The 25,632-nt window shown below is 51.3% G+C and overlaps 1 protein-coding gene across 1 annotated transcript in view; it reads right to left on the bottom strand.

The window, feature by feature from the left end:
• Positions 1–25,632, bottom strand: part of PEX14 (peroxisomal biogenesis factor 14) — a gene marked incomplete at its 3' end in the record, with an annotated part of 109,421 nt that overhangs the window by 71,062 nt on the left and 12,727 nt on the right. Inside the window, exon 2 of the mRNA XM_084243703.1 lies at positions 24,142–24,189. Within this exon, the coding sequence (XP_084099829.1) occupies positions 24,142–24,189 (48 nt within the window). The remainder of the gene's footprint in view (positions 1–24,141; positions 24,190–25,632) is intronic.

Below are 25,632 nucleotides of genomic sequence, written 5' to 3'. Positions count from 1 at the left end.
AGGAACATGAAATGACAAATAATGGGAGCTTTTACAAGCACCTTTAGATTCACTGGAAAGCAGAAGAAAGTGAACAGTTAAGAGCCGCTACCAACAGAAGGCCACCAAGTCTTCGTTCTGCTATTACTTTAGATTCTTCAACAGACTAAGGGGAAAAATAAGTTTATGAGTTCCAGAAGTATGATTCACAATGGTGTCAGCTAGCAGACTCAGAAATCTTCAAATTTACAGTCAGATAGGGATTAGAAACCGTTTCTGTTATAATGCTCACATGAAATCAGCTCCTCTCAGAGAAACAGCCCCCTCACCAGGCACACAGCCCCCAGAGTATGGGCAAGACCAGGTTACCCCCAAAACTCAGATCAGTGGGACCAACTCTGGAGCTAGGTGGGGTGACAGACTCAATCGCACCGCAGGTCCACATGAAGTAACTCGTAGCCAGCTCCTTGTCCTAAGAAAAGGCTAGTTGCGAAGGCTGTGGCCCCAAAGGGGCCTCCGGAAGAAACCTGCCCACTCTAGGTGTGGGTAGGGGTGAGGGCCAAGCCAGGCCTCTGACCCTGCAGTCAGTGCTGGCAAACTGACTCTCAGGCCCACCGTCAGAAGTGAACAAGATTACGTCTCTACGTCTCTACAGCCAGAGTGCAAATTGACAAGAAAAACTAATCTAGAGGTATCAGTCTTACCATCTCCTCTGATAAACCGGGTTTTCTGATAAACAGCTGATTTGGAACTTTTCTGCTCAGCAGAGACACCTCTAGCATGCAGAAGATCAAATTAACCCTTCAGTCACCTTCCACTAAACACTGTTAATATCCCTACTATCAACAACCACAGCTCCCATAAGCAACACGCTGTCAAGTACACACCAGACAGCAGAGCCACCCTGGTCCTGAGGCTCTCCCCACCCACGGTCTGACGTGAAGACAGAAAGAAAGGTCTTCAAGTCCAACACCTGATGTTCCTCCCAACCACGGTCACCTACAGAGAGCACGTCATTTACTTACAATGAACACAAAAAGTAAACACGTTTAAGCAAATCGGTTAACTGAGCACTGTCCTCATTCTCTAAATCAATGGTAACTCATTTCTAGTTCCTTCCAGCTCTGACTGGGAACCAGAAGTTCACTTTTTGTTATCTGCAGGATTAGGAAGCACCTTCTTGAATCTCAGCCTTCTTGACTCCCAACACCTCACTTCCAAGGAGGAAATACTTAGAAATGACCCAAAAACCCCTACATTTCCTCAATTTGGCAAAAGCTTCCTGAGACATCCCTCATCGTTTTCTGCTCAATTTCTCCTCTCTGCCCCCCCCCCTCCTGCCTATTTAAACACACGGACACAGAGTTATTAACTTTTACAGGAAAACCAAATAAAATCATGTGGCAGCATAAGCGCGGTGATGTCAGGCTCAGCAGCACCATTCATCTGGGGAATCTGATTAGCGCTCGAGTGGCAGAGCTACCTGGAAAAGTGCTCACAATCAAATAAAAAAATGATACCAAAACATTAACCTGATGGCTAAAAACTCCACATTTAAACAGTTAAAGTAATAAAGGAGCTTTTATTGAGTATTTTTTATATTTCATTATGTCCCAAATTGACGAGGACTCCCGGATACATTTTCTAGACTTTTGGTTCCTCAAATCAAATACTCTCTTGGACATTTTTTTTTTTTTTTAACTGAAAGGAAACAGCATTTCTTGTAAATTTGAATGAAAGGATTAAAGCTTCTCCTATAATATCGCTATCGGCCTCAAGTGCAAACACTGCAACAAACACAGCCCTTTTGGGTTTGTGTGTTTTAATTCTGAACCCGCCCACAAGCCAATAGAGAATTTCTCGCCCTGACTTTCTTGCACAACCCCCCCATGTGCTCATTCATACAAGTTCTGCTCCAAGTTGGTAGAGAGCAGAACCTGGCAGAGTGGGAGGGCACAAGCTGGCTGGGTTTCAAAAAACCTACCCGGCAGGCCCAACCCCCGCCACAAACTGACCAGCAAGCTGGCCTCTCCCACCCTCGGGTGCCTTCACCTCTGTAAGGTAGGACTGAAAGATACAACCTTCCAGATACTATAGTGGGGCCATCTTGTCAGGTCCAAGTAGCTTCATGAGGTAGCCTGTGACACCAAGCCCGGGGACATGGGCTTGGCTGGTTGAGCGGGAGAAGACGACTTTCCAGAGCTCAGCTTCCCTACCTCACCCAACTGAAACTAAAGAGAAAACCAACAGACAGGAAGAAAGAAGAGAAAGGGAGAGAGAAAAAAAAATCACTGCTGCCAAAAAGAAATGGCACATTCCATATACTTTATCCACAGCTCAGTTTCACTCACACTACTTACTATTTATTTTATATCCAAGCTTAGTTATCTGGTGTTCAAATCACAGAAGTTTAAATCCAGCAAAGAGGAAAGAGAAACAAGCCAGCTGGAGGTGAGACCTACTGAACAAAGAGACCCGACAGCCCAGGAACAGAAGTCAAGAGCAAAACATCTATGAAAAGTAAATAAAAACCCCAAAGCGTTATTAGTTCGGGGTCGCGTAGCATAAGAGATGGCGCCAACAGCGTCAGGGCAGCAATACCCACGTCTATATCGCAGCGGGTTCTGAAAACACAGCCACACTTACGACACCATATGAACATTCACATCTGAAATGACAACACTGAGTCATCTGCATTAAATTATCTTCCAGATACTCTGCCTAATAAAGCAAGAAAGTATATAATCCATTTTACACAATTCCCAGCCCAAAGTTTAAAAGGGTTTTGTTCTGTTTGCCTATGAATCCCACAGGCCATCTAGAAAGTGGGGCACCCAGAAAGACTCAAGCCAGGAGGGCACCAGAGATGATGGTTTTCCTGAACTGAACAAGCACAGTTTTTATTCAAGTTAGATGAAGAAGCAGGAAGCCAGAGATTAAATAATGAATAGTTACCAAGCATTCATCGGGTCTGCACCAGGCACTTACAAAAGCAAGCAGAACAAGCGAAGATGCTGCTGGTGTTGATAGAGTAGAGCACCAGGAAAGACACCCAAAGAGATCCTGCCCATCTGAACCCACGTGCCCCACTTCCCTGACAGGGTCCCGGGGCCACCACTCAATGCCTGGAGTGAAAGGGGACTCGGTCCCTCGGGAGACGGTCCACTCAGGCCCAGGAGTCCTTCTTTAACCTGAATTGAAATCTCCTTTCCTGAACCTTCTACCCACCAGCCCTGTTCTCTCTACAAGAACAAAACTAATTGATCCATGTTATGAAACAAGGCTGGGTGAGGAATTAAGATGGGCCTCTGTCGCTCGGCTATCTTTCCTATAAAAGCATTTCCCTTACTCTGCTTATTAACTAAATGTGAACACCAGTTTCACTGTACGGCAGTTTTGTGAATTCTGCTCTTAAGCCTGGTAAGAGCAGCCCTGCCCTTTCTGGGAGAGCCAGGGCTACACCTGTAATGTCAGGATGCATTAGCAATAATAAAGGCCACAGTAATGCAAGAGACGACTTCATCCACACGTCATTCCAGAATGGCTAAATTCAATCAAATATGGCAGTGCTTCCTACAGGCTGCGATCACTGGGGCCAGCGCATGTGACGCGGGCCCACTTACTGGAAGCTGCTGGAAACAGAAAGCGAGCGCTCCGCTTGGAGACTGTAATGGACGGGGTTTTACCAGCCCATAAGTGGTTTGGCATCCTTCTTTCCCAGGAATTACCTAGAAATTCACTTAACATCTAAAGACGACAAATGAGGCTTCAGGAGGCTAAGGGTGTACGCAGAGGAGGAGGAGGACGGGGTACCTCTCTCACCCTCATCCTAAAGACACGTTTCTCACGGGGAGAAGAGGAGACTCCCAGCAGGAGGGTATGGAGTCAAAGTCAAAGGGGCCTGGGCCAGGGTTGAACTGCGCCGCTGACTTCCTCAGTGACTTACCTTTCCTGTTTCTTCTTCCTCATCTGTAAAATGGAGCCAGTGCTGCTTACAGACTCACCAAAGTGTTACAAGGAATAATTAGTTAGCATTTATATAATACTTTTGATCTTCAAAGTAGGATTATTAGACTATAAAGTAAGGTAGATGTGGTTTGAAAAGTCTTTTAAAAATCTAAAATGAAAGCACATTCAGAGAAGCAAAACAGGCTGACATCACCTCCCAAAGCCAGGGCCCGCGACCTCCGTGGGCACCCACTTTCTGCCCTGATCTGTATTTGCGTGTGGAGACAAAGGTGTGAGGACATTTTATTAGGAAAAATGGGAGGAGGAGGAGGACAGAGAATGGAGACAGAGAAGGTTGGAGAAAATGCAAAAGGCCAGAGAGATAAGAAGAAAAAGAAAAAGGGGGAAAGAAGAGACCAGATGACATCAAGACATAAAGAGAGAAAAAAGGCAGCTCGTACCCAAGAGGAGAGGCGCAACGGCGGGAGGTTGGGGAGAAAAAGAAAAGCAGAGAGGAATGGAACAGGAAACTTCACTAAGGGAACAAATAAAAATGTGTCCTGTTTTCAGAGGGAAAAGATGGCCAAAAGTAAAAGAAAAATTAAAAAAGGGAGGGGGGGAGACAAAGGCAGAGGCTAGAAGAAGAAAACATAAAGCTTCCGAGAGTGTGTCTGGAGACCAGGAAGCCGGGAGAGAAGTCATTAGCAAGTGCATGGCGCGGCCACAGTGGTGCTCGTGGATCAATTCATTTAACGCTGCCCTGTACATTTACAGAAAAGTACCTCTGATATAATAAAGGCTCATAAACACGCAGAAATTGGGTTAGACCCGTTTCGAATTCCTGCCAAACAATGGTTCAGAAAAATGAAGCTCTATTTTAATTAGCTGGATTCACGAGTGATTTGATAACAGCAGATGCTGTCTGGATGCTTTCAGCTTGATGGGCTCCACATACATGAACTTAAGAGTGGTTTGGATGCAATTAGGTATTTCTTTCTGCTCCAACATGCCAGGCCCCAGGACCCGAGCCCATGTGTAGCCCCGACATGTGGTTGAATTTATCTCCACGTTAATATTTCAAATCCTGAAGAGGAGAAAAGCGACCACATGAGTAAAGCAGAAAAGTAGTTTTTAAAAGTCACTGGTAGGTAGAAGAGTGTACTCTCGCAAGGAATCCTTCCCTCCGCCGGGGAAAGAGCAGCTGGGTAGCTGAGGAAAAGCCACACCGGGTGGCGGCTGGAGAGAAATATTTAATGCCAGAGCTGCAACACGGCAGACCAGCACTTCCAATCCTGCCTCGCCGTCCAGAGCAGCGGCAAAAGAGCTGCACGCCTAATGCACAGCCCACCCTGGGACTAAGTGGCCTTCAAAGTGTTCTTTGTAATCAAGCATCCTATTATAACCCAGATCACTGCTCCCCGAGACAGGCGTGGGGTTCAGGACCGCAGCCCTGCAAGTCCAAGTATTTTCACCAGGTGCTTTCAAGCGGGTCGCCTGGCCGCCCCCTCTCCCTTTTAAGCACTCTCTCTTCCAAAGAGCGTTCTGTTTGCTTTGCCCAAGCACTCACAGCCCTCTCTGCGGGGCCACTTAGTGCACCAGCGCCCACCGGCACTGCCAGAGGACCTGCATATGCAACAGCGGCTCCCAGCACCCGGGACTCAGGACTCGCCTAACAGGAGGACCTGATCTGTTAATTATCAGTCAGTCTGTCACGGCTGGGCTGAGAAGGGGTGAGGACGAGGGGGGGGGGGGGCTTCGGGGGGCGGGGGGAGGCTCTCTTGTAGGTGCTGTGCTACTCTCCCTGAAATTCTGAATTAGGATTTCGAAATTGTTGCCCCCGCCCCCGCCTCCTTGAATGACATGAAGCAGAGGGTTCTGCCCGACGCGTCCGGACAGGGAGGGAGGGGCGCTCGGACGTCACCACTACCCCAAGCACACCGGGAGAAACAACCCCCCACTCTCTCTCCAGGAGGACAAAACGGACAGAGTGACCTTCACACCATCTCCCCTCCGCTGGCGCTAACAAGCTGAGCACTGTAAATCAAGGATGAAATCCCTGCGCCAGGAAAGCAAAGGAGAAACATTCCTTCTGTAAAGAGCCCAAAGATGCCGCCTGCTTCTGAATCAGCATTTCAGGGCAAGTGTCTGGAAGGCAGGCAGCTCGATGCCGGCCACTGCAGGCAAAATACGTATTTATAATATATAGTAGGCCTTCTTCAAAAGTTATTTATTTCACAAAACCACTCTGCTAAATAGAGGTTTCAATCTAATTGGAATTGCAATCTGCATATTGTAAATGCGCCCGATGACAGTCTCAGCCTCCGTACTACTTCAGTTTAAGGGTTCATGAGTAGGTTTCCCCATAGGCAGATGTGAATGTAAGGAAAGAATACAGAGAACTATCCCTTAAAAAAAAAATCCATTCAGGCTGTTAGAACCCCCAAAGAGGGGGCAAAGGGTCCAGGCTGTGAAATGGGATCAAGCTTGCAACACCCCTAAAGGCACAGGCCAGTCAGGCTCCAGGGTCAGCTGTGCCTCAGCAGCACATTCAGTCCCAAAGGCTCCCAAGAGCCCCCACCCACCATCGGTCCTCTTCGTTTCTTGGGGGAGGGGAGGGGAGGACCCCATCATCCTACCTCCCCCCATTCACATCCTACATTAGTCATGGTTAATTAACAGGGTTGCAGACAGTCACAGACTGAAAAAAAGATTTTGAACAAGAAGCAAAATAAAAAAGGAAAAGATTTTAAAAGTGGGAGAGAAAGAAAGCCCCCAAAGCCAAAGGTCAAATACGAATAACGAGGAAATGGGAAAGACAAGGGACAGGTCAGGACTTCCCATAAAGGTCTGAAAACTTCTGTCTGTAGCTCTGGGATCACATGGGAGAGAGACTGGAGACAGAGGAACTGACACTGCTCTAGAGAAGAGAAGCAGGTGAAGGTTCTAGAGCCCCACGGATGCCTGGAACCGATCACACTCAAATGAACTTTCTATTCCGTGCTCCTCTCATTCATTTCAAAAAAGAAATTATTTAATTCCTCCAAACTCTGCATCCCTAGGGCCCAAAGGTGCCCCTTGCTTCCTTCAAACCAAGCATCTGTCACTTTACAGCAATTTCTGCCCTCACCACTCTGACAGTACCAGCCACTGTCACAGGGTGTAACCTTCATTAAAAAAAGTCAGAGCTTCGGTTTCCCATTTAAAAAAAAAAAAAAAAAAAAAGAATAAATACGAATTTGAAGGGGAATTCTGCCAAAACCCGAACCTCCCAAATCTGGTTCAGCCACATTCTTGCCCACAGCCTGTACTTCTCCGTGCCTCCCTGCATTCTTCAAAATGCAGCTGCACAGACCTCTTAAAATTCAGATTTCTAGCACCTATAATTACAGGCCGCTCGAGCCAGGTTCCTTTAATTAATGAACCTGGCTCCTCTCTCTTCAAAGGAAATCTGCATGAGGGATGTATCACGGGGTGCACGGACCCCCGATCAGTGTGATCTGCTCATTCCACCAGATGGCAACTAGCGCTCTGCACCCCAAACAGGAAAGTGACACAGTCCCCCACAACCCAACCCCCCCCACACACACACATCCCCATGTGGCACAAGCCTATTACACAGTTAAGGCCATGAAACATTTCTCGGAACTGAAGGGAAGAGAAGGGAGCTTTCCTGAGTGGGACCAGCATAATTCAACAATTCAATCCTCATCGGTCCCGAGGTTCCCTGCAGGCACAGAGCACGAAGTGCAGGCAGGAGAGACCAGGACGGTCACTGTTCTGGGCTGGGCCCAGGGAGCAGGCCTGTGCTTTGAAAACGATGGAAAAGAAACGAACATCACAGACCTGGGAATGCCATTCACCCCAAAGGGGAGCTAGCGCTGGGAAGAAAGGCGGCGTCTCCTCAAAACAGAACAGGGAAGGGGTTTTGATGTGAAGATACTGCTCACAAGTCTGCAGACGAATTTGAGCACATCCCGAGGACAATAAACTGATCCCAAGGCCTGTTGCCAGGAGGTCCTCGCCTGTTCTCAACACAATTCCTCTCTGAACCAATACCTGGTTGGTCTTTAAAGAACTGGTTTTCCTTCTGGCTGCTGTGGGCAGCACCTAATACCAAGCATGCCTGCCGCACATGCCAAGACAGCCTACAGCCGCTCTCCTCAAAGAGCTGGCCTGGACCCATGTTCGCTGGAAAGCTGGCTGTCTGGCTGGAAATGGCTGCAAACGAAGTCGTAGGTGCCAGAACAGACCAGGCCCGGGGTAGACCGAGGCGACCCCAGGTAGTTCCAGTTGGAGATGTGAGATCCTGTGAAAGAGTCCCGGGGATTTAGCAACAACGAAAACGAGTCTTATCCAGTGACTATCCTCTGATGACCACTGCTCGGGGGTCCCTCGAGCCGGTGGGCCTGCATGACCGACCACATGAACACCCTCTTCACAGGGAGAGAAAAAGCGCTCAGACTATGTAGCCAGAGACCTGCTTGCTGCAGTTTTCCGAGTTTCTCATCTGCCACTCAGACTGTGACACAGGCAGGGACCAAGTCGGGGTGGGTATGTGAAAACGGGACACACGTTCTCTAGGCTCTTTGTTCTTCCCAGCAACCGAACTCCATCTCTCTCCCACAAAAGCAGGGGCTGTCCAGTGAGTTTGTGCTGTTGAGAGGAAGACTTTGGGAGAAAGGGGGAGAAACAGCCAACAGTGGCCTATCTAATGGTGATGCCTTCAAAGCGTCACCATCTCTGAGCAGTGCCTACCTCCACGGCACCTGTCCTGGCCCCTGGCATGGACACCTAGAGGCTCACTAACGCCCACCACCAGCTCTGCTCTCCTGCTAGATCCAGCTCTGGATCCATCAGCACGCGCAGCCTGGACCCACTGAGCACGACCCACCATTCTGAGGGGCCGCTGCCTCTGCAGCCCCAAATCACGGGCAGAGCTGGCGAAGGATTTTTTAATTTGGTTTGGTTTTACAACCAAGACATTCTCAAAGTTCTTTGTTCTTTGAAGTGGAAGCATTTAATTTTCTAACAAACAATTAGAAGCAAGAACTAGAGAGAACATGGAATTAAGGACGGAGGTCGGGATATGGGGAGATCGGGGCTGGGAGACAGCTGAGCTCAGGAATGTCCAGGGATCCTTGGCACGGGAGCCCACGCCAGCCAGCCAGGCGCTCTCTTTCCAGGGTGTCTCAAGGGGAAATCACCCATCGATCCTAGGACACACGCGTTCTAGGACCAATCCCTTACCTCAGAACAGCCTCTGCCTCAAATTCCTGCTTGCGCTTTAATGTTTAAATTATTAAATGCATTAATGTATTTACATTATTCAAGTCTTATGTGCATTTTTCTAAGATAATTTATGTATAAGAGTTTGAATGTCCATGACTGTTAATGTCTACAACCCTTCCTGTTCATTATTGATTCTGGAAGAAAAAAAAAAAGTCAGAGTTTTAATGCCTTATTTTTAATGTATTAAGAGTCTGAATAAGTGCATTCTCTTTTTTCTTTTGTAATTTCATAATTTAAGTAGTGCATTTATTAAACTGACACAGTATGAATTGTGGTGAAGCCTGGCACGGCTCCACACTACTGGAGCAGCCAGCTGGAGGAACACGCCTGCTCTCCACGACCAGCCGGCAGCTCAGCTCGGTGCTCTTCCCACCTCTACTCCCCCCCACAACACCCCTCCACCACCACCGCCCCCTGGCCCAGAGTCGCTGCAGGCAGGCACTCGCCAAATTTTGGCTGCAGTGAGGAAATTCCTTTTCCTCCTTTCAAAGTTCTTGCCCAAATCCTCTCTCCTTGTTAAATGGATTTCCAGAATGCTATGGAGCTGCCCCTGAAGCTGGAAGCTCTCTGCTCCCTGGAGTCCTGGTCTGCGGCACTCTGGGGTACCTCCAGAGCCGCTGTGGACACTGGCACACAACTTCAAGCAATAAAAAGGTCAGTACTTGGCACAGCAAAAGCAAGCAAACAAAACAAATGCTTTAAAGAGGGGATCACAAAATAGAAAGATCTCACAAAGGCAACACCTTGAACCTGGGCAGTTGAAAACTTCTTGGTGGAAATCCAGCTTCCCTGCAGAAAAGCTCTCCTCTAACTACAGCCAGTAGAGCGACAGTGACACCCAATGGCCTATTAGTTCAACCCCAACTGAGCATTGCCCATAGCCTTCCCCAGGGATGGCTCCCAGAGCTCCTGTGTGAACAGGGAAGCTGGACGGAAAATGAGGTGCCAGCGACTCATCCAGAAGCTGAATGGCAGTGGATCAATTTCCTGCCACTCCATGGAGCACATACAGAGACAGTGTGTAATTACACACGTGTGTGCAGACTGCACTGCAGAGCATGCCTCAGCAGTCTTACTGGCAGTGAAGTCACATGTGTACATACATGTGTGTGCGTACGTGTGTGTGTGCTACCTAACCTCCACGCACACGCGAGCACACACTCACACACACACACACAGATGCTCAATACATGAATGGGGTAACTTGGTGCAAATCAACTTGGTGTGGGAAAAAGCACACCAGGAATTGTCCGTGACTGCTGAAAGGCTGACTCTGTCATCTCCCGCGTCGTGCGTGTGTGTGCGCGCGCCCACAGCCACACACACGTGTCCATAAGTGGTATGTACACATTATGTGTGTTTTTAATATATTTTTTCCTTTTCCTCCCCCCCATTCCTTCTTTTCTTTTTTTCTTTTTCTTCTCTTTTCTGGCTACTCATTACCATTCTTTAACTGTTACAATTTATATCAGCATATAATGTTAAATAATTACAGGGAGCGGAGCTCACTCTAGTGAGGATATAAACGCGCTGTGGGAATCTACAGATTTAAACAAATAACACTCGCAGCAGGGGGTGAGCGGATGAATTAGCATTAATATCCTGCCTGGGAGACCCAGTGCACTGGCACTGCTTAAATACAGATATTTTCTGTAACAGTCAACATGACAGCTCCCGGCAATACGGCCCCTTCCCCTTTCCCAGTCAATATAGCAGCCAGTGAAAATAGAAACGTCCCTATAGCAATCAATATAGCAGCCAGCTAAAATAAACCCTTCCCTTTTAAGGGCTATATAATAGTCAGCTAAATGGAAGAATTGGCACCCCTGCTGGATAGCTCGGCAGAGGAGCCAAGGAATGAACGGGCCATGAACACGGAACGATCCTTCTGGTCCCCAAACAGGCCCCGCCCAGGCAGGAAGCAGCCATCCATGGTGGAGAATCCAGCGGGAACCTGCAAGGGACACTTGGCAGGGAGTAAATGCCCAGGTCACACGCAGGCCACCCCACCCCCGGCCCCTTGCTGAAGTTTAAGTAAAACGGTCAGAAACTCCAGCATGCTGTGCAGACTGTCAGCTGGCACAGGCGAGCATCCATCTGGGGGGGGGGGGGGAGTGAGAGTATGGATTCAAGGCCCCCACCCTGCTCCTGCCCCCGCCCCAGCAGGGAGAGGGGTGGGGTTGACAGCCTGCGGTATTTCCTGTTCTCCAGCAGCAGGGACAGGGGTTGGCCACCTCAGACATCTAGCCACCGGGGTGAGAAGTGCAGCCTTCTGGGTCAGGCACCGCACAGCAGATCCACAGAATGCACGCTTAAAGCTCACCGTCATCAATCTATTAGCTACCACAACACGGCCATATTTCCCCCTCTGGCAAGGGGGCAATGCACTCCCCTTCCCTGGAGACACATAGCAAAGTTTTACTGGGACAGTATTCCGAGGACGGCTCACTCTGCGGGATGAAACAGCCCAACAGGCCTTTGAAAAAGAAGAAAAACAACACGGAGCCATTGAGGAAGGGAGGTTCTGTGCATTTGGAGTTATTGTTCTTGTTCATTATAATTAGCTCCTTCTAAAATTAGTTCAGCTGGATTTATGGATTTGACAAATGTGGACTAAAACCACTGACACCAGCGTGACTCCATGCAACTCCCCTGAAGTCGATGCTGGGACTCTGTTATGCTCCAAAGCAGACGAACATCGGGGACCCACCCCACCTTCATTAAAATTCCACAATCTGTCTGCCAGCCTCTGAGTAAATCCGCAGAGGATCCCTGTTTCCCTGGCCAGGTGTTTAACACCCAGTGATGCTCAAGTCATCAATCAGGTGACTCAGTCAAGTGCCACCATGTCAGAAACTACAGGGAAAAAGACCCTGCCAGGCCTGGTGTGAGAGCTCATGTCTTTAAAAATTTAGATCCTGACCTCCCACCTAAGCCAGAAACTGCGCAGGTGTCCTCTGCTCCAGGAACTGCACGTAGAGCACACGTAGGAGTGAAAAGGGCTCATGTGATCAAGGGCCCTTCGTGGCAATGCGCACGCTGAGGAGGGAACCCAGCACGCATCGCTCCTACAGTCGGCAGAGGGCTCTCCTAGAGATCCTGGTGCTCTCGGTCCTGCTGCGGTCGGGGAGACCATTCACAGAAGACGATACGCGGGGGAGACACGCGATGCACCCACTATTTTGCAAAATGTAGTGCCACTGAAAGTGGGTTACAGTTACCCTCTGACGTGGCAGCTTCTGAGCTGAAGCCAGGTGGCACTTCAGGAACTGTGACATGCGTGGACAGAGACCGGAGGGCACGCACTCCCCAATCACGCGGCACTGAGCGGCAGCAAAGGAGCCGCATGAGCAAAGGCACTGCAGCTACAGAGGCTGTGAGGGTCGACAGAGCGCAGGCGGAGCGCAGGAAGGGAGGGCAAGACACAGCAGAGAGGGTAATGACAGAGAAGCTCACTGAGAGGGAAGGAGAAAAGACGTGAAAGAAAAGATGAGAGATACCAGAAGAGGTAACAAACTAAAACAGACGAAAACCTCACTTTGGCATTTACAGTGTAAAACTTTCAGGGCATTATGAAATGACAGTTGCAATAAAACAAATAGAGCGGTGAGTCATCTGGTTTCCAACTTCTGAGTCAAAGGGGTTGTTTCTAGACAAACGGCGAAGCAGCTCTGCTGCCTGCATGCTTCATAATGCCTATCACGAAGGGGCAGGACGTGGCACAAGAATGGGGAGGTGGGAACGGGGTTGGCTGCGCTGGTCCCAGTGTCACTGCAAATAAAGACTGTCAAGATTTAAACCATAATAATGGAGAGGCTATAAAGGTCTCAGCTATAATGTTTCCTCTGGTGTTGCCTGTCGTAAAATGCCCACTTTATGTTGCCTACGTGGCCACAACAGCCTGAACAGTGGCATACGTGTGCACCGTGGGAAGGCTGGACCCTAAGTCCCGGCAGGGAGCCAGGCTCTTGGCCCCAGGGCTCACCACCACCATCCACATACATGAGTGCACACATGTGTGTGTACGGACATGCTCGCATACGCACTACAAAGAATCCCACAGGGGGTTTAGCAGGGCACACAGGTGCCGAACACCCAGAACACATGCAGGCAAAAATGCACGGCAAAACACAGCCACGCAAGGCCGGGCTGCTCCTGCCGGCACCTCATGGCCCTCCCAAGAGCCTGGGGCCTGCCGGCGAGGGGTGGCTTCCCCTGCTGGGTCACAGCACAGTAGGTAAGCTGGGGCGCCAATCAGACAGACACTCCGCCGGGGAGCCAAAGTGGGCACCCACAAAGACTTACCTCTACTTGGGCTAAAGCAGACAAAACTGTACAGAAAAACCACTAGTTTCAATAGAATCTTTTATCTGCCACCCGCCACCCACCCATTCTAGGCACCAGCAAACCGCAGAGCAAAACAGAAACAAACCCTCTCGACATTGCCACTTCACATCCACGCTCTACATTACGCGACAGAGAGTACGAACTAAGACATGACAACGTGGTCGCCAGGCCACACAGGGAGGGAAAAGGAGGTTTTTTGAGGGAGATGATGCCAAGATTCAGAAATCAGAAAGGCCCCATCTGGCCCAGCTCCGGAGGCAGCTCCAGGAGGGTACCCTGCGTTTGCTAGGTGGGCAGCCAGCGCAACCACAAACCATCACGGGCTGCCTCCCCTGTTGATCTATAATTGGCGAGTCTGTGATAGAGCCACCAATTACCTTCAGGCCCCTGTACTTAGTTCACAGACAAAGGGAAGCAGGAGAGACCAGTTAGTAATGAGTAAGTAATGGCCACTAAAATACATTGTATTTTACTGAGCTGCTTCGGCAGGAAAAGCCATTCGGAAAATAAAAAGTGAAAGAATAAAATAAGCTAGAGAAACTCAATTTTCTTCTCCCTTCCTCCCAAAGCCACACTTAGGATAAAATGAGGTTTGTGCAGGTTAATCCTTATGAGGTAAGAAAAAAATGATTAAATACATTAAAAAAATCAATTGTACATTAAACCAAATCCAGGAACTGCAAAAACAAACACCGCAGCGTCCCTCAGCCAGTATTAGCTCTGCCAGGCTGGTCAGGAGGGGATACCCCACCTGATGGAGCCCGCCGAGGTAATGGAAGAGAAGCAGGAAGAGGGGAGCGAAGTGGGGGAGGGAGGTACAGATCAGGATCTCAGTGGAATAAAGTCATTTCTATACATTTACAAGAGAAGAAATAAAATGTCTTATAAATGGGAGATCAGGCTGAATTCTTCAAAAATCCAATAGAAATAACAATAATGATAATGATAATCATTTGATAAAGAGAACTTATAAACTACTTCACTGTCAAATGATTTGCCACTGTTTCTAGTTATTTCTTCTGTTCATTAGCAGGTTCTATTAACTGCCATTTTTCAGAGAGACAGAGCTAGAGAGGTGCGGTGAAGAGGGGGGCCTCTGTCTTTGAGGAAAGCCACTCAGAGCCGAATGGAGACACCTGCCCTCCTGGCGCTGGGCACAGACGAAAGCCTACGGGGAATGAGGAGGGGCCATCGGTGCCCAGTCCCTCCACATGGATCAGGGCCCAGCACTTCCAGCTACTCCCAAACACACCGCAAAGGCCACTGGGCCTGCGACCAGCCGGATCCCCCCTGCCTCCAGGCCTTCTCCTCGGGTCATCCGCCTCGGCCACACATCTGGAGGAGACCGGAGCCCTGGCCCCGGCGCAGTGGGTGCCTCAGGGAGGGTGAGAGCGCGTTACTGCCGGCAGCGAGACACAGGCTGGCCAGGCGTCGGTCTTGGGCCCCAAAGTCCAAAAACCTGGGCAAATCCAAAGGCTCCCCTCCCTGTGCCCATGAGTCATTCAGGATTGAAGAAAACTCTGAAAGTTGGCTGGGGGAGGGGGCGGTGGAGGAAGTGCTGGCAGGAAGAACAGGTGACGGGGAGGAGGGTGCGTTCCCAGCGGGATAAAGACAGGTGCCCATGGGGAAGGTTTCAAAGCACCTAAACATTAGCAGAGTGGGCTCTCGATGGCGACAAGTCAGATCTGACAAAAAGATTTTGCTCTCAAAGACACCTATCTCTCCTCTGTTATCTTCAAAGCCAGCGAACTCTGTTGCCTTCCCTGACAGTGAGGGCTTTGTGGCTACTGATGAGGACGCGGATAAAAGATTTACCTGAGGGGCAGAGAAAGCAGAGATGGAAGCGCTGGATACTGTAATTTCTTGTGTGGATTCAGGTGACTCCCGGAAGACCTGCACCACTTTAGGAGCGAGCGTCAAAGCAAATTGCTCAATTGTGGCGCCTTCCCTCCGCCAGCGGGCGGAACAACGGGCCGCTGCTGCCCCCTAGAAGCTGCCGGAGACGCAGCGCCTTGCTCTACAGACAGAAGATGAAAACATCCTATTATCTCGCCTCATCCAGTAACCTGTCATTAGTGAGGTACATGGGTGCAGACGCCTCCTCCCAGCACGAGGAGGCCCCCATCACCTGTGATACGTTAATAGGTGCCTTTTCAACAGCTAAGATGCGCACAAAAGACTCCAAGCGGGGTGCATGAAGGCAGCAGTTTCAGGGAGGAAGCACAGAGTCACCGGCACCTCCACCCACCCCTCACCCCTGGGGTCAGCACGCTGCCCTGCCTACTCCCCCACCTGCTCAGGCCAGACCAGGGAGGAGCCGGACGCGAGGGTCTACACCCCAGTCCTAGGACGCTGACTGTCCTGAACGTGCCTCCTCAACTGAGGAGAGTCACTGAGGGCAGAGCCACTCTCACCAGTCATTTGGGGTTCAACAAGAACACGAAAGCAGACCAGACCGAGGTCAGAGCGACAGGGCAGGAAGCCCTCAAGGCCCTCCTAAGCAGAGCGAGTCATCGGTCAGTTAATTGAAAGATCAGTTACACAAGGAAGGGAAAGATGGGGCCTGCGCGACGGGCCGTCAACATTTCGCATTAACTGAAAACCTATAAACATACCGTCATTTGCTAATCTTTTGATGTCGAGCCAAGGCCTTTCTTTGAGTGTGGGCCCACAGACTGAGGTTCCCAGACATCCCGCAGAAACCCCACCCATAACACACCCTTCGCAATGTCTAAGGCAAAGCGAGAACTTAAACTAAAGGAGCAAGTGAGGTACAGATATTTCCAGACTTGCGCGGTCCCCCAACATTGCGCTGTCGCCGCCCACTTCCTGCCGCCAAGGGCTTCCTTTCCACAGTTGTACTGACAAGACACCCCTGCTGTGGGGCCCTCTGCTCACGCGGAACGTCGCCTGTCCATAGCACACTGGGTGAAATTATCTGATTTGATAACAAATCCAACTGCCCAGCTGGGATGGGCTGGCCACCTCCTGGCCAGCAGAATGGGTGTGGCCAGGCCAGGCCTAGGAGCCGGCAGCCGGGCTTGCCGCCGTCGTAAGCACGTTCCCAGGCACCCAGGGGAGCGTCAGTACGAGCTCTGGACACGTTAGAAAAAGGTGTTTACTGAAAACGCTGCTTCATTTCACAAGAGACCTGAGAGGGCTCCCCCAAGTACCCACAGGACAAAAGGAAAATGCGGGGAGGGGGAAGGGATGTGGGGTGAACGCTCACTTGTCCCCTCCTCCACCAAAACCCATCTGCAGTGAACTGTGGAAAAACAAAAGCACTGACACAAATAATGAGCATGTGCGCCCACCTCTGCAAGCAGCTCTGCCCCGCCAGGCCTGCCCCTGACGACCCCTGGGCCCTGACGGAGAGGGCGAAGGGACGCAGAGAGGAGGCCCCTGGGCAGACACTGCTGGGCGCCACCCCGAAGGCTCAAGAAGCACAAGCTGGGCCGCCAGGGCCAAGGCAAGAGGTGGCAAGGTGGCAGCCTGTCTTCTCGTCCACAGGGGCGATTTATCGGGCCCCCGGTCCACCGGGGGCAGCAAGCTAGCTCCCCTCCAACGCCGAGTCAGGGAGCGCCCCGGGTAGATTTACCTCAGGAATCACTCAGTGTCGGCCCCATCTCTAGACTGTTCAGACAAACTCAGAATGGCACAGGGAAGATTTGTGGAGCAACAGGCATAAATCTCGGTTATAACTACAAACCATAAAAGAAAGGGGAGCTGGGAGGAAGGAGGAAGGGCGGCGGAGGCGTCCCCCCGCCCAGCACCACTTTATCTTCCTGCGGCTTCTCACAGCTCGGGAGTGCCACGGGCTACAAGATCCTATTTTTCAAATTGGCCGGCCTGACAATGGGCTGAAACATTTCAAGCTGACGTGATCCGGGGTCGTGGAGGACACTCGCTGTCCGAAGCCCGGCGTGCCTGCCGGGGGGTGGTTCCCACGCTGGGGACTGGAGGGGACTCCCCGAGTTGGCCACACGGAATACTCATCTCCTTTAGGTCACCCTTAAAAAGACTCTTAAGTGCAAATTCTTTCAAATAAGATAAAGATCAATTTAGAACCAAAGAAAAGCCTTTCCGAAGCCCCAGCCCCAGAGAGAGCCGAGCAGAGTCGGGCGGGCACCTCCTGGCACGCCGGGGCGGGGGGCCGGCGGGCAGGGGGGCAGAAGCACCTCTTCTCTTGAAGGGATGGTGCCGGCGACCGGATTAACCACTGACACCCCCATCCGTGCGTGCATGAGCCGGGGTCCTCAGTTCCCACATCTGCAAAAGCAGGACGCGGGCTGCTCGGGTCCGCCAGCGCCTCGGATCACAAGCGCGACGGCTCGCTCTGAAAGGCAGGAGCCCAAAGCATAAACAAAGCTGAGTGACTATTTCAAATTCCACTTCTCTAATTATTACTCCTCAGAGTTTCGATCCATCTAATAATTATTTGTAAAAGGATACCTGAAAACTGAAAAACCACCTCTTCATTTACCTGAAAGAGGAAAGAACTCAAAGGGCACCGCCCCGTCTATTCAATAAACCTCTGCAGTCTGTAATAGGAAGGACGGAGTAGGAAGAGGCAGTAATTTCAAAATCAGTAAGTGGCCGAGAGATTACAGAGAAGCCACCCAGAGACAGAAGGGCCCTGCTCAGGCTCATCCAGCTCGGCCTCCCTCCCGGGTGCAGACGGCGGACCGCAGCACCCTCCCCGCACGGACGGTCCATGTCAAAAGGGCAAAGGTTCTTTTCCAAAGGTTTCCCACGGCTGATGAGAGGGGGTGGAAGAGGGGAAGCCCCCACTTTGGTCACATGACAATGTCACCGTCAGAACCCCACCCTCGAATACTGACACTTGATTCCGGTCCCCGTTTCTCAGCAGCAATTGTTGGGGGGTACCCCAAGTCACGCTGCCAGTAACAAACAGTTTAAGGGCCAAATCTGCAGATGATTCACTTTTCACAGAGAAATAAACGGCAGATTTAGGTGTCACTCCTGCTCTTCTGCACCCAGCAAATGTGCCTGAGTGGGAAAGGGGTGGAAGCAACAGCCCCCGCAGAGCTGCCTCCGTCACCGTCACAGCCACAGCCACCGGCGGCCACCGCGTTGTTCAATGACAACACTTGGTGCCTGAGAGCGAGAGTTAGCATACTTATTTAGTTTTCCTAGAAAAATGACAATTTCCCCCAATTTCTACAAGGCTGGTTACCTGACCCATGTGCTCGTGAAGCACTTTCATGACTACGATATAAAAAGCAATTTTATTTATCCACCAAATGCTTTGAATTTTTTTTTTAAAGATTTATTTATACAAGAACTGGGGTGCAGGTCAGAGGCACGGGAGGATGAGAAAATTCACCAGAGACAGAGCGGGGAGCAGAACAGGCAGGTGGACCTAAGACACTGCTGAGGGGAGCAGCGGGCAAGGCAGGAGAGGTCTGCCACACCATGTGGGTTGCTACCTGGCTGGCTGGGGATCAAACAGGCCGGGAATCGAACCGGCGTCAGAGCACTGCGCTCAACACGCTGCGCCACTGGGGAGGTTCAAATGCTTTGAATTTTAAAGGCAGGTGCATGTTCCAAGCTTACAGAAGCACACAGACTAGACACACGTGCATGAGCGTACGAGACAGTAAGCTGAGCCTGTAAATATCACCATTCAGAAGTGTTCTACTGAGCAAAAACACATGAGAACCCCATCCCAGCGAACCCCCAGCAAGTGCACCCCTGCACTGAAGCCACAAAGGACACAGGCAGGAAGCAGCGAGCCAAGGCACAGGCAGTGGGGCTCAGGAGACAGGCAGCAAGCACAGCGGCTCACAGACCAGCTCCCGAGCCACCCGGGCGTTAATGGCCTTCTGATGACCATCCTCTGGCTAACTGGTTTAAAAACCAGAGAGAGGGCCTCCCCGGTGGCGCAGCGGTTGAGCGCTGGGTTGCAAAGCTGCCCGCGGCCTCTGCGGCACCGGTTCGATCCCCGGCTGCTCCCCGACCACCGGAGGAGGGTCCCACATGGCGCGCAGACCTCTCCTGCCGCCCGCTGCTCCCCTCAGCAGTGTACTTCGGTCCTTCTGCCTGCTCTGCTCCCCGCTCTGGCTCTGGTGAATTCTCTCACCCTCCCGCGCTTCTGACTGTACCCAGTGCATGTATAAACAAAAACAAAGAAAGAAAGAAAGAAAGAAAACATGCCTCTATATTAAAAAAAAAAAAAAAAAAAAAAAAACCAGAGAGAAAATCTTAGGTGTCCCAAGCGTTAGGTAAAAGGTCCCCAGAAGGACTGAGATCAAACACGTGACATAGAAGCCCCTGGGCAAGGTGCCATTTTGGCCGCAGGGGGAACCCCAAGATACAGGAGCCCCCGATCAGCAGAGAATAGATTCTAAGCCCCAGGTGGACTATGACCTACGATGATGTGATGTGCCCTCAGGCACCATGAGAGAGTGACAATAACCCAGGGAGGCAATAACCAATAATAAGATGTAGCGGGTGTCACAATACCTGCAACTGGCCTCCGCGAGGGTGGCGTTTTTCCAAACATCTTAGAGTACATAGTATTTCCAGACCTCGGTCGACCAGGTAACTAAAGCCAGGGCAAGTGAAACCTGGCTGTGGGGGGAAGACTGTATCTCTGTGTTTGGAGGGCAATACCCCGAAGACACACCCGGGGTCTACAAGCACAGAGCCCCCTACCTTTAAGGACTCGGCATCCTGATAATGTTCATCCAAGGAAACACAAAGTGGACTTTCTATGATCATTGATAAAAACACATTTATTATAGCTGGGAAATATTTTGGTGGCGGGATAAGGGGAAAAAGATGGAAACAAAACCAAACCCTCTACCCACACAGAGAAGAAAAGAGGGCGGCCAACGACTCACCCGCCAGGAAGAACCTGAAGCCGGAGAGCACAAAGCAGAAATTCGAGTTTAGCCAAAACCCACGAGAGCTGCGTAACTAACATAGGCGACGATGGTCCTGCTGAACACTGAGGTGAGGCACTGGCTGTGTTGAAACAAGCGGGCAGGTGTGTAAACGAAACCTTACTTATGGCTTACTTCAAATCACTGAAGATCACAGGACTATAGGGAACCTCAGAAAGCTACTGAACCAGCTTCAGCATCCAAGCAAGACATGAACGAAGTCACTCCCCGAAGACAATCGTCTACCCATTCTCAGACCTGGAGACGAGGCAGGACCTAGCCAGGGCCTTGGGCACCCACACAGGTGCCGAGAATACGTGGGTCTACAGGAAATCTACAGAAGGTTCCGAACCCGTCAGGACTCCGGAAGGCTGGCCTAGGAGGCAAAGCTCAGCGAAGACAGTAGAAAGGAGGAGGGGTGACCAGCCTTTTCACTCTGGCAAAGAGTTTTGTCAATAACAACCAGAACATCCACTGGGAGTTTACAGAATTGACCAAGACCGGCCTATTCACCATCTCCAGCCCTGCGGGCGTTATGACAGTCAGAGCAACCAGCCTGTTGATATCGTCAGGGTGGCTGGGCTGGTTTTTTGGTAGGGAGGGGAGGCGGGTTGAAGGGGCAGCATAGTCACTGCTTGGGTGGAGGGAGAGGAGAGGATGACTCGCAACACAGCATGAGGTTTAGATTTCCACACACTACTTCTCACAAGAGTCACAGTCTTTAAATGGTACAGAAGACAGAAATGAAAATCGGGCCCACCTTCCCAGCAAATAGAGCCAGACAATAAAGCAGACCCCAAATCCAGTCACCTGGCGATGTCATTTGCACCAAACTAAAGACTCAATGGAGCCTCTTCTGTCCTAACTTATTTTTTTAATAAAGGGGAAAAACTACGCCAAAGTGGTCATCCAGGTCTGGACACAGTAAGATCTGCCTTCAGCAGGCCATGCTTAGCCCTTTCCGTGGAGAAAATAGGCGGCTTCCACCAAGGAGTTTTATGGAAAATACCTACTCCATTAAAAAACAAAGCCAAAATTTGACAGGGTGTTCCCCCAACACAGGAATCTATGCTCCCCAAGACTTGGCTTCAAGTTTCACACCAACCACCCCGAAGTGCTCCCCAGCCTCCCCCTCACCCCCCAGCTGGCCTTCTCTGAATGAAGAGACTCGCTCCCTGGGGATTCAGTTCTCTGCTAAAGGTAGGTACAGCCTTGTGTTTCATGGGTACAAATGCCTTTTCCTCCCCAAGTAAAACATATAAATTAAGAATTAATTCCAGGCCTCCCCGGTGGCAAAGCGTGTTGAGCGCAGCGCTGTGAAGCCAGTTCGATTCCCGGCCTGTTCGATCCCCGGCCGGCCAGGGAGCAACCCACATGGCGCGGCAGACCTCTCCTGTCTCTCCGCTGCTCCCCTCAGCAGTGTCTTAGGTCCATCTGCCTGTTCTGCTCCCCGCTCTGTCTCTGGCGAATACTCTCACTCTCCCACGCCTCTCACCTGTACCCCAGTTCCTGTATAATTTTTTTTAATCTAAAAAAAAAGAAAAAAATTAATTCTCAAAAATTACTTGAGAAAGCGTCTTAGTTTTATTCTTCCAATATCTGCTCCTCCCCAGCAGTTAGGCACCCCACCTGAGAAGCCACCCCCGGGGGAAGGGTGACTCGGGCTAAGCGCTATGAGGCTTTCCTCAGGTCGGGGGACCAGCCCCTGTCTGCAGCACCTCGTGACTCTCACCCAGCCTGCCGCCCCTGCACTACAGCTCCTCTTGCCACACGAGCCCTCGCTGGCCCCGGCAGGCTCCTCTGTCCGGCACCCTCCCTCCGCCGCTCCCAAAAGGCCGAAGTAGCTCACACAAGACCACAGGACTCGGCTGGTGCCCTCATTTAATCAGGCTGCTGCAAATAGTTGGCCAAAAGCAATAAGGCCATGACTGAGAGACTGTGGGAGTTTAATATAAAAAAATTAATAAAAAAAAAAAGAAGGGAAGGAGAGAGGGTCTACCTTTTAATAGGGCCCTAATTACCCAACTCACAGGATCAGCCCAAATGAGATGGGAGTTTATTTCGGGTTTTTTTTTAATTATTGTTTTTTTATATATATATAAATTGCTGCTGTGTGTTTTCTTTCCTCTGAGCAATTATGCAGCAAGTACGTAAAGAGGGGAAAAAATATTAATTAAATATAAGGTAATTGTAGAGTTGGCCTGGAGAGAAGGAGTCTGAACTCTGGACTACTAGGGTTTGAAGACTGCTCAGGGCCTCCCAGAAAAGAAAGAAATAAAAATACAACCCACCAACAAGCAGCTGCGCAGGGCAGCAGGGAACGAGCAGTGTCCAGAAACAGCAGCAAGGGGTCTGCAGGGCTCCAGACACCCAGAAATCAGCCAGGCTGCAACCGCCAGGCTCACTGCTCAGGGGGCCCCTGAGAGTTGGCCAGATCGAGTCCTGGGAGCAAATCTCGGAATGAGTAAACCGACATTTAAAAAGAGACTGAGGAAATAAAGGAGTTTAGTCCAAAACCAGCGCCAACCCCAGCCTGAGGGGCGTGGGGGCATTCCCCGGGAAACACTCGCGCTCCCCATGGAAGGGACTGGAAAGGCGATGCCTCCTGCAGTGCTCACGCTGCCATGAGCTTAAGGAAGAGCCCAGGCAAGACCGAGAGAGAGAAATGAAGTCCCAGTGGGGAGTGGTGGGGATGAGCAGTGGGTGGTCCTGGCAGGGGACATGAATAACAGCACAGCACAGCCCCGAAACGGGCCGGCCAGGCTAGGAGCGCCCCATCTTTCTACAGCTCAGCCAAGTCCAGCAAACCTCTGCTTTGGGAAGGCTAGAACCTGAACTTGCTCATACCAGCTGAGGCTCTCACGTCACCTCCTCCACTACTTCCAGGAGGAAAGGGAGGCAGACAGGTGAAACAATGGACCCCTGACACCCAAGCCCGGCAGTGCACCCCTCGGCCTGCTGTGGCACCCCAAGGAAGAAGGAGCCTGGAAGTTCTGCTGAGAGCTGGTCCCTCCACGAAATGTATCTGATGCACGCAGACAGGCCCTTTGACCCAGCCAACAAACAGCCCTTACAGCAGGCCCTGAAATGCAGCCCAGAGGAAACGAGGCGGGAGGCCAGGGAGCCCAGCTCAGCCCTCAGAGCAGAAGCCCGTGTGGAGAAGACTGCCTCCAGGCCTGCACTGGCCTCTGCCCCACCGCAGGACCAGCAGGCGCCACTGGTGGCACAGGCCAAACCTCATTTATGGACCTGACGAAAACAGAACCCCCTCCTCCACCTGCTCTTCAAAGGCCACCTGAGGCGCGCTCCCCCAGGGGCGGAGGATGGCTAGGCAGACAACGGACAAGCAAGTTGGTCAGGCCCAGCAACCTCCTCCCTCCAGCTCAGCCTGCAAAGGCTTCAGGCCTCTGACTAATTACTATTAATCAAGAACAAACTAAATGGGGTGGATCTTTCAGTTCCAGAAAAGACCAGGCTTTACTCAGCAGAGAGCTCACTAATCCCCCACATGCTGGAAGAGCAGCCTGAAGTCACCGGGGAGCTCAGGCTCCGCACAGCACCGACTTTTAAAGGGACATAACTGACGTGAAACGACAGGGCCACCAGGTTTCTTACACTCACAGAGCATTTCGATTACTAGAAAATGCCACCATAGATCTTGGGTACTTACCAGCGGCTCTCGAGGCACCACATTGTCACTTCCTGGAGCAGAGCTTGGCTGCAGGAGAAACAGAAGCAAAAGTAAGATCACAGCGCCACCCACTGGACAGCAGGCGCCAAGCCGTCTCCTCGGCGCCACCCCCAAACACCCCTCACGTGCTTCTCGCTGTTCACCGCGCGGCGGGTCCATGCGGGCCACCTGGAAGAGGCAGCGAAGGCTGAGCTCAGCAGTGGCCAGGAAAAGACTCTGGGTTCCGGGTCAGAACTCCTCGAGGAGGCAGCTGGAGCAGGCCCCACCTGCGCAGCCGAGCGGCAGGGGCTGCGGACCATCACAAAACCCCCACAGCAGGCGCCGGGGTCCAGAGGAGAGGCTTGACAAAGTGGGGGAGATGCTGCCTTTCCAACAAGGAGAGCAGAGCCAGAGTGGAGACACAGATGCAGCCACAAGGGGGCCCCCAGCACCCACACTCGGGATTCTCCAGGCATCTATTTGGGGCCAGGAAGTAGGTGAAAGAGAAGGGCTCCTCTGTCACCAGTCACGTGGCGACCAGTCTGGGCAATAAGAGAGCCAGGCTTAAGCCCCTGTGGGAAGTGACAGGACGACAGGCAGCATGGCACCCATGGCACCACACCCCCAGCTCTGCTCCCCAACCGCGACCTCCCCTCCTGCTCACACTGGCCTTCAGCCGTGGGTTATCTGACAAAACTCAGAGAAGGGAAGAGACACAGAGACAGGTAGACTCAGAAGAAATTTACAAATCTCCAGAAGAATGAAACCAGGAGTGAGAGTTATGATCAGTTCACTGACATTCAAGTCAATTTCCAATTATCTACAGATAATATCCAGACAAGTGCAGCTAGTCTGTGGATCCAGGAATCAGACTCCACTCTCCTTCCAGCCAGTCCCGGCAGCAAGTGCCCGGCCTCCAACCAAAAAGAACGGAGGTGGCCGAGAAACCGGTCCAGTCCACTGAGGCTGCCCAAAGACTTCCTCACACCAACTGGCCACCACAGAACTGGGCAAGACCACAGTGGCAAGGACTCTGCGAGAAGGACTCTACCTTGTCACTCTGGGTCCCGTCTCAAGAGCCTCTTCTTGTACTGGGACAAGGTCAGCCAGCATGAAAATCACTGGAAAGTCTCAGGGTAATCTGCGTAGGGTCCCCCACCCTCACCCCCCCCACCACCTGTCCTCCCGAGCTCCAGGCATCAAGCAGCTCATGCGCTCAGATCTCCAGCCCAGACCTCTCTGAGTTCTACGTCCCACAGCCTTCCTGCCTCCACTGGACCGAACAAGTCGCGCGGCAGAGTCATAACCCTCTCCCTCGGCTACAGTGCAGGCCTCCTGCCAGAGTGGCCAGCACAACCTGCCACCAAAATATGCAAACTAGAATCCAAAGCTCCTTCTCCATCATGCGCCAGAGCTAACTCACTATCAAGTCCTGCCAACATCCTCTCCAGAAGAGCCACAGCGGCAGCCCACCGCCCACTTCTCCCCATC

The sequence above is a fragment of the Talpa europaea genome (genome assembly GCF_964194135.1).
Source record: "Talpa europaea genome assembly, chromosome: 9".
Classification (NCBI taxonomy): domain Eukaryota; kingdom Metazoa; phylum Chordata; class Mammalia; order Eulipotyphla; family Talpidae; genus Talpa; species Talpa europaea.
Note: the sequence above shows the minus strand (reverse complement) of the source record. Positions and strands in the feature narration are given on the sequence as shown.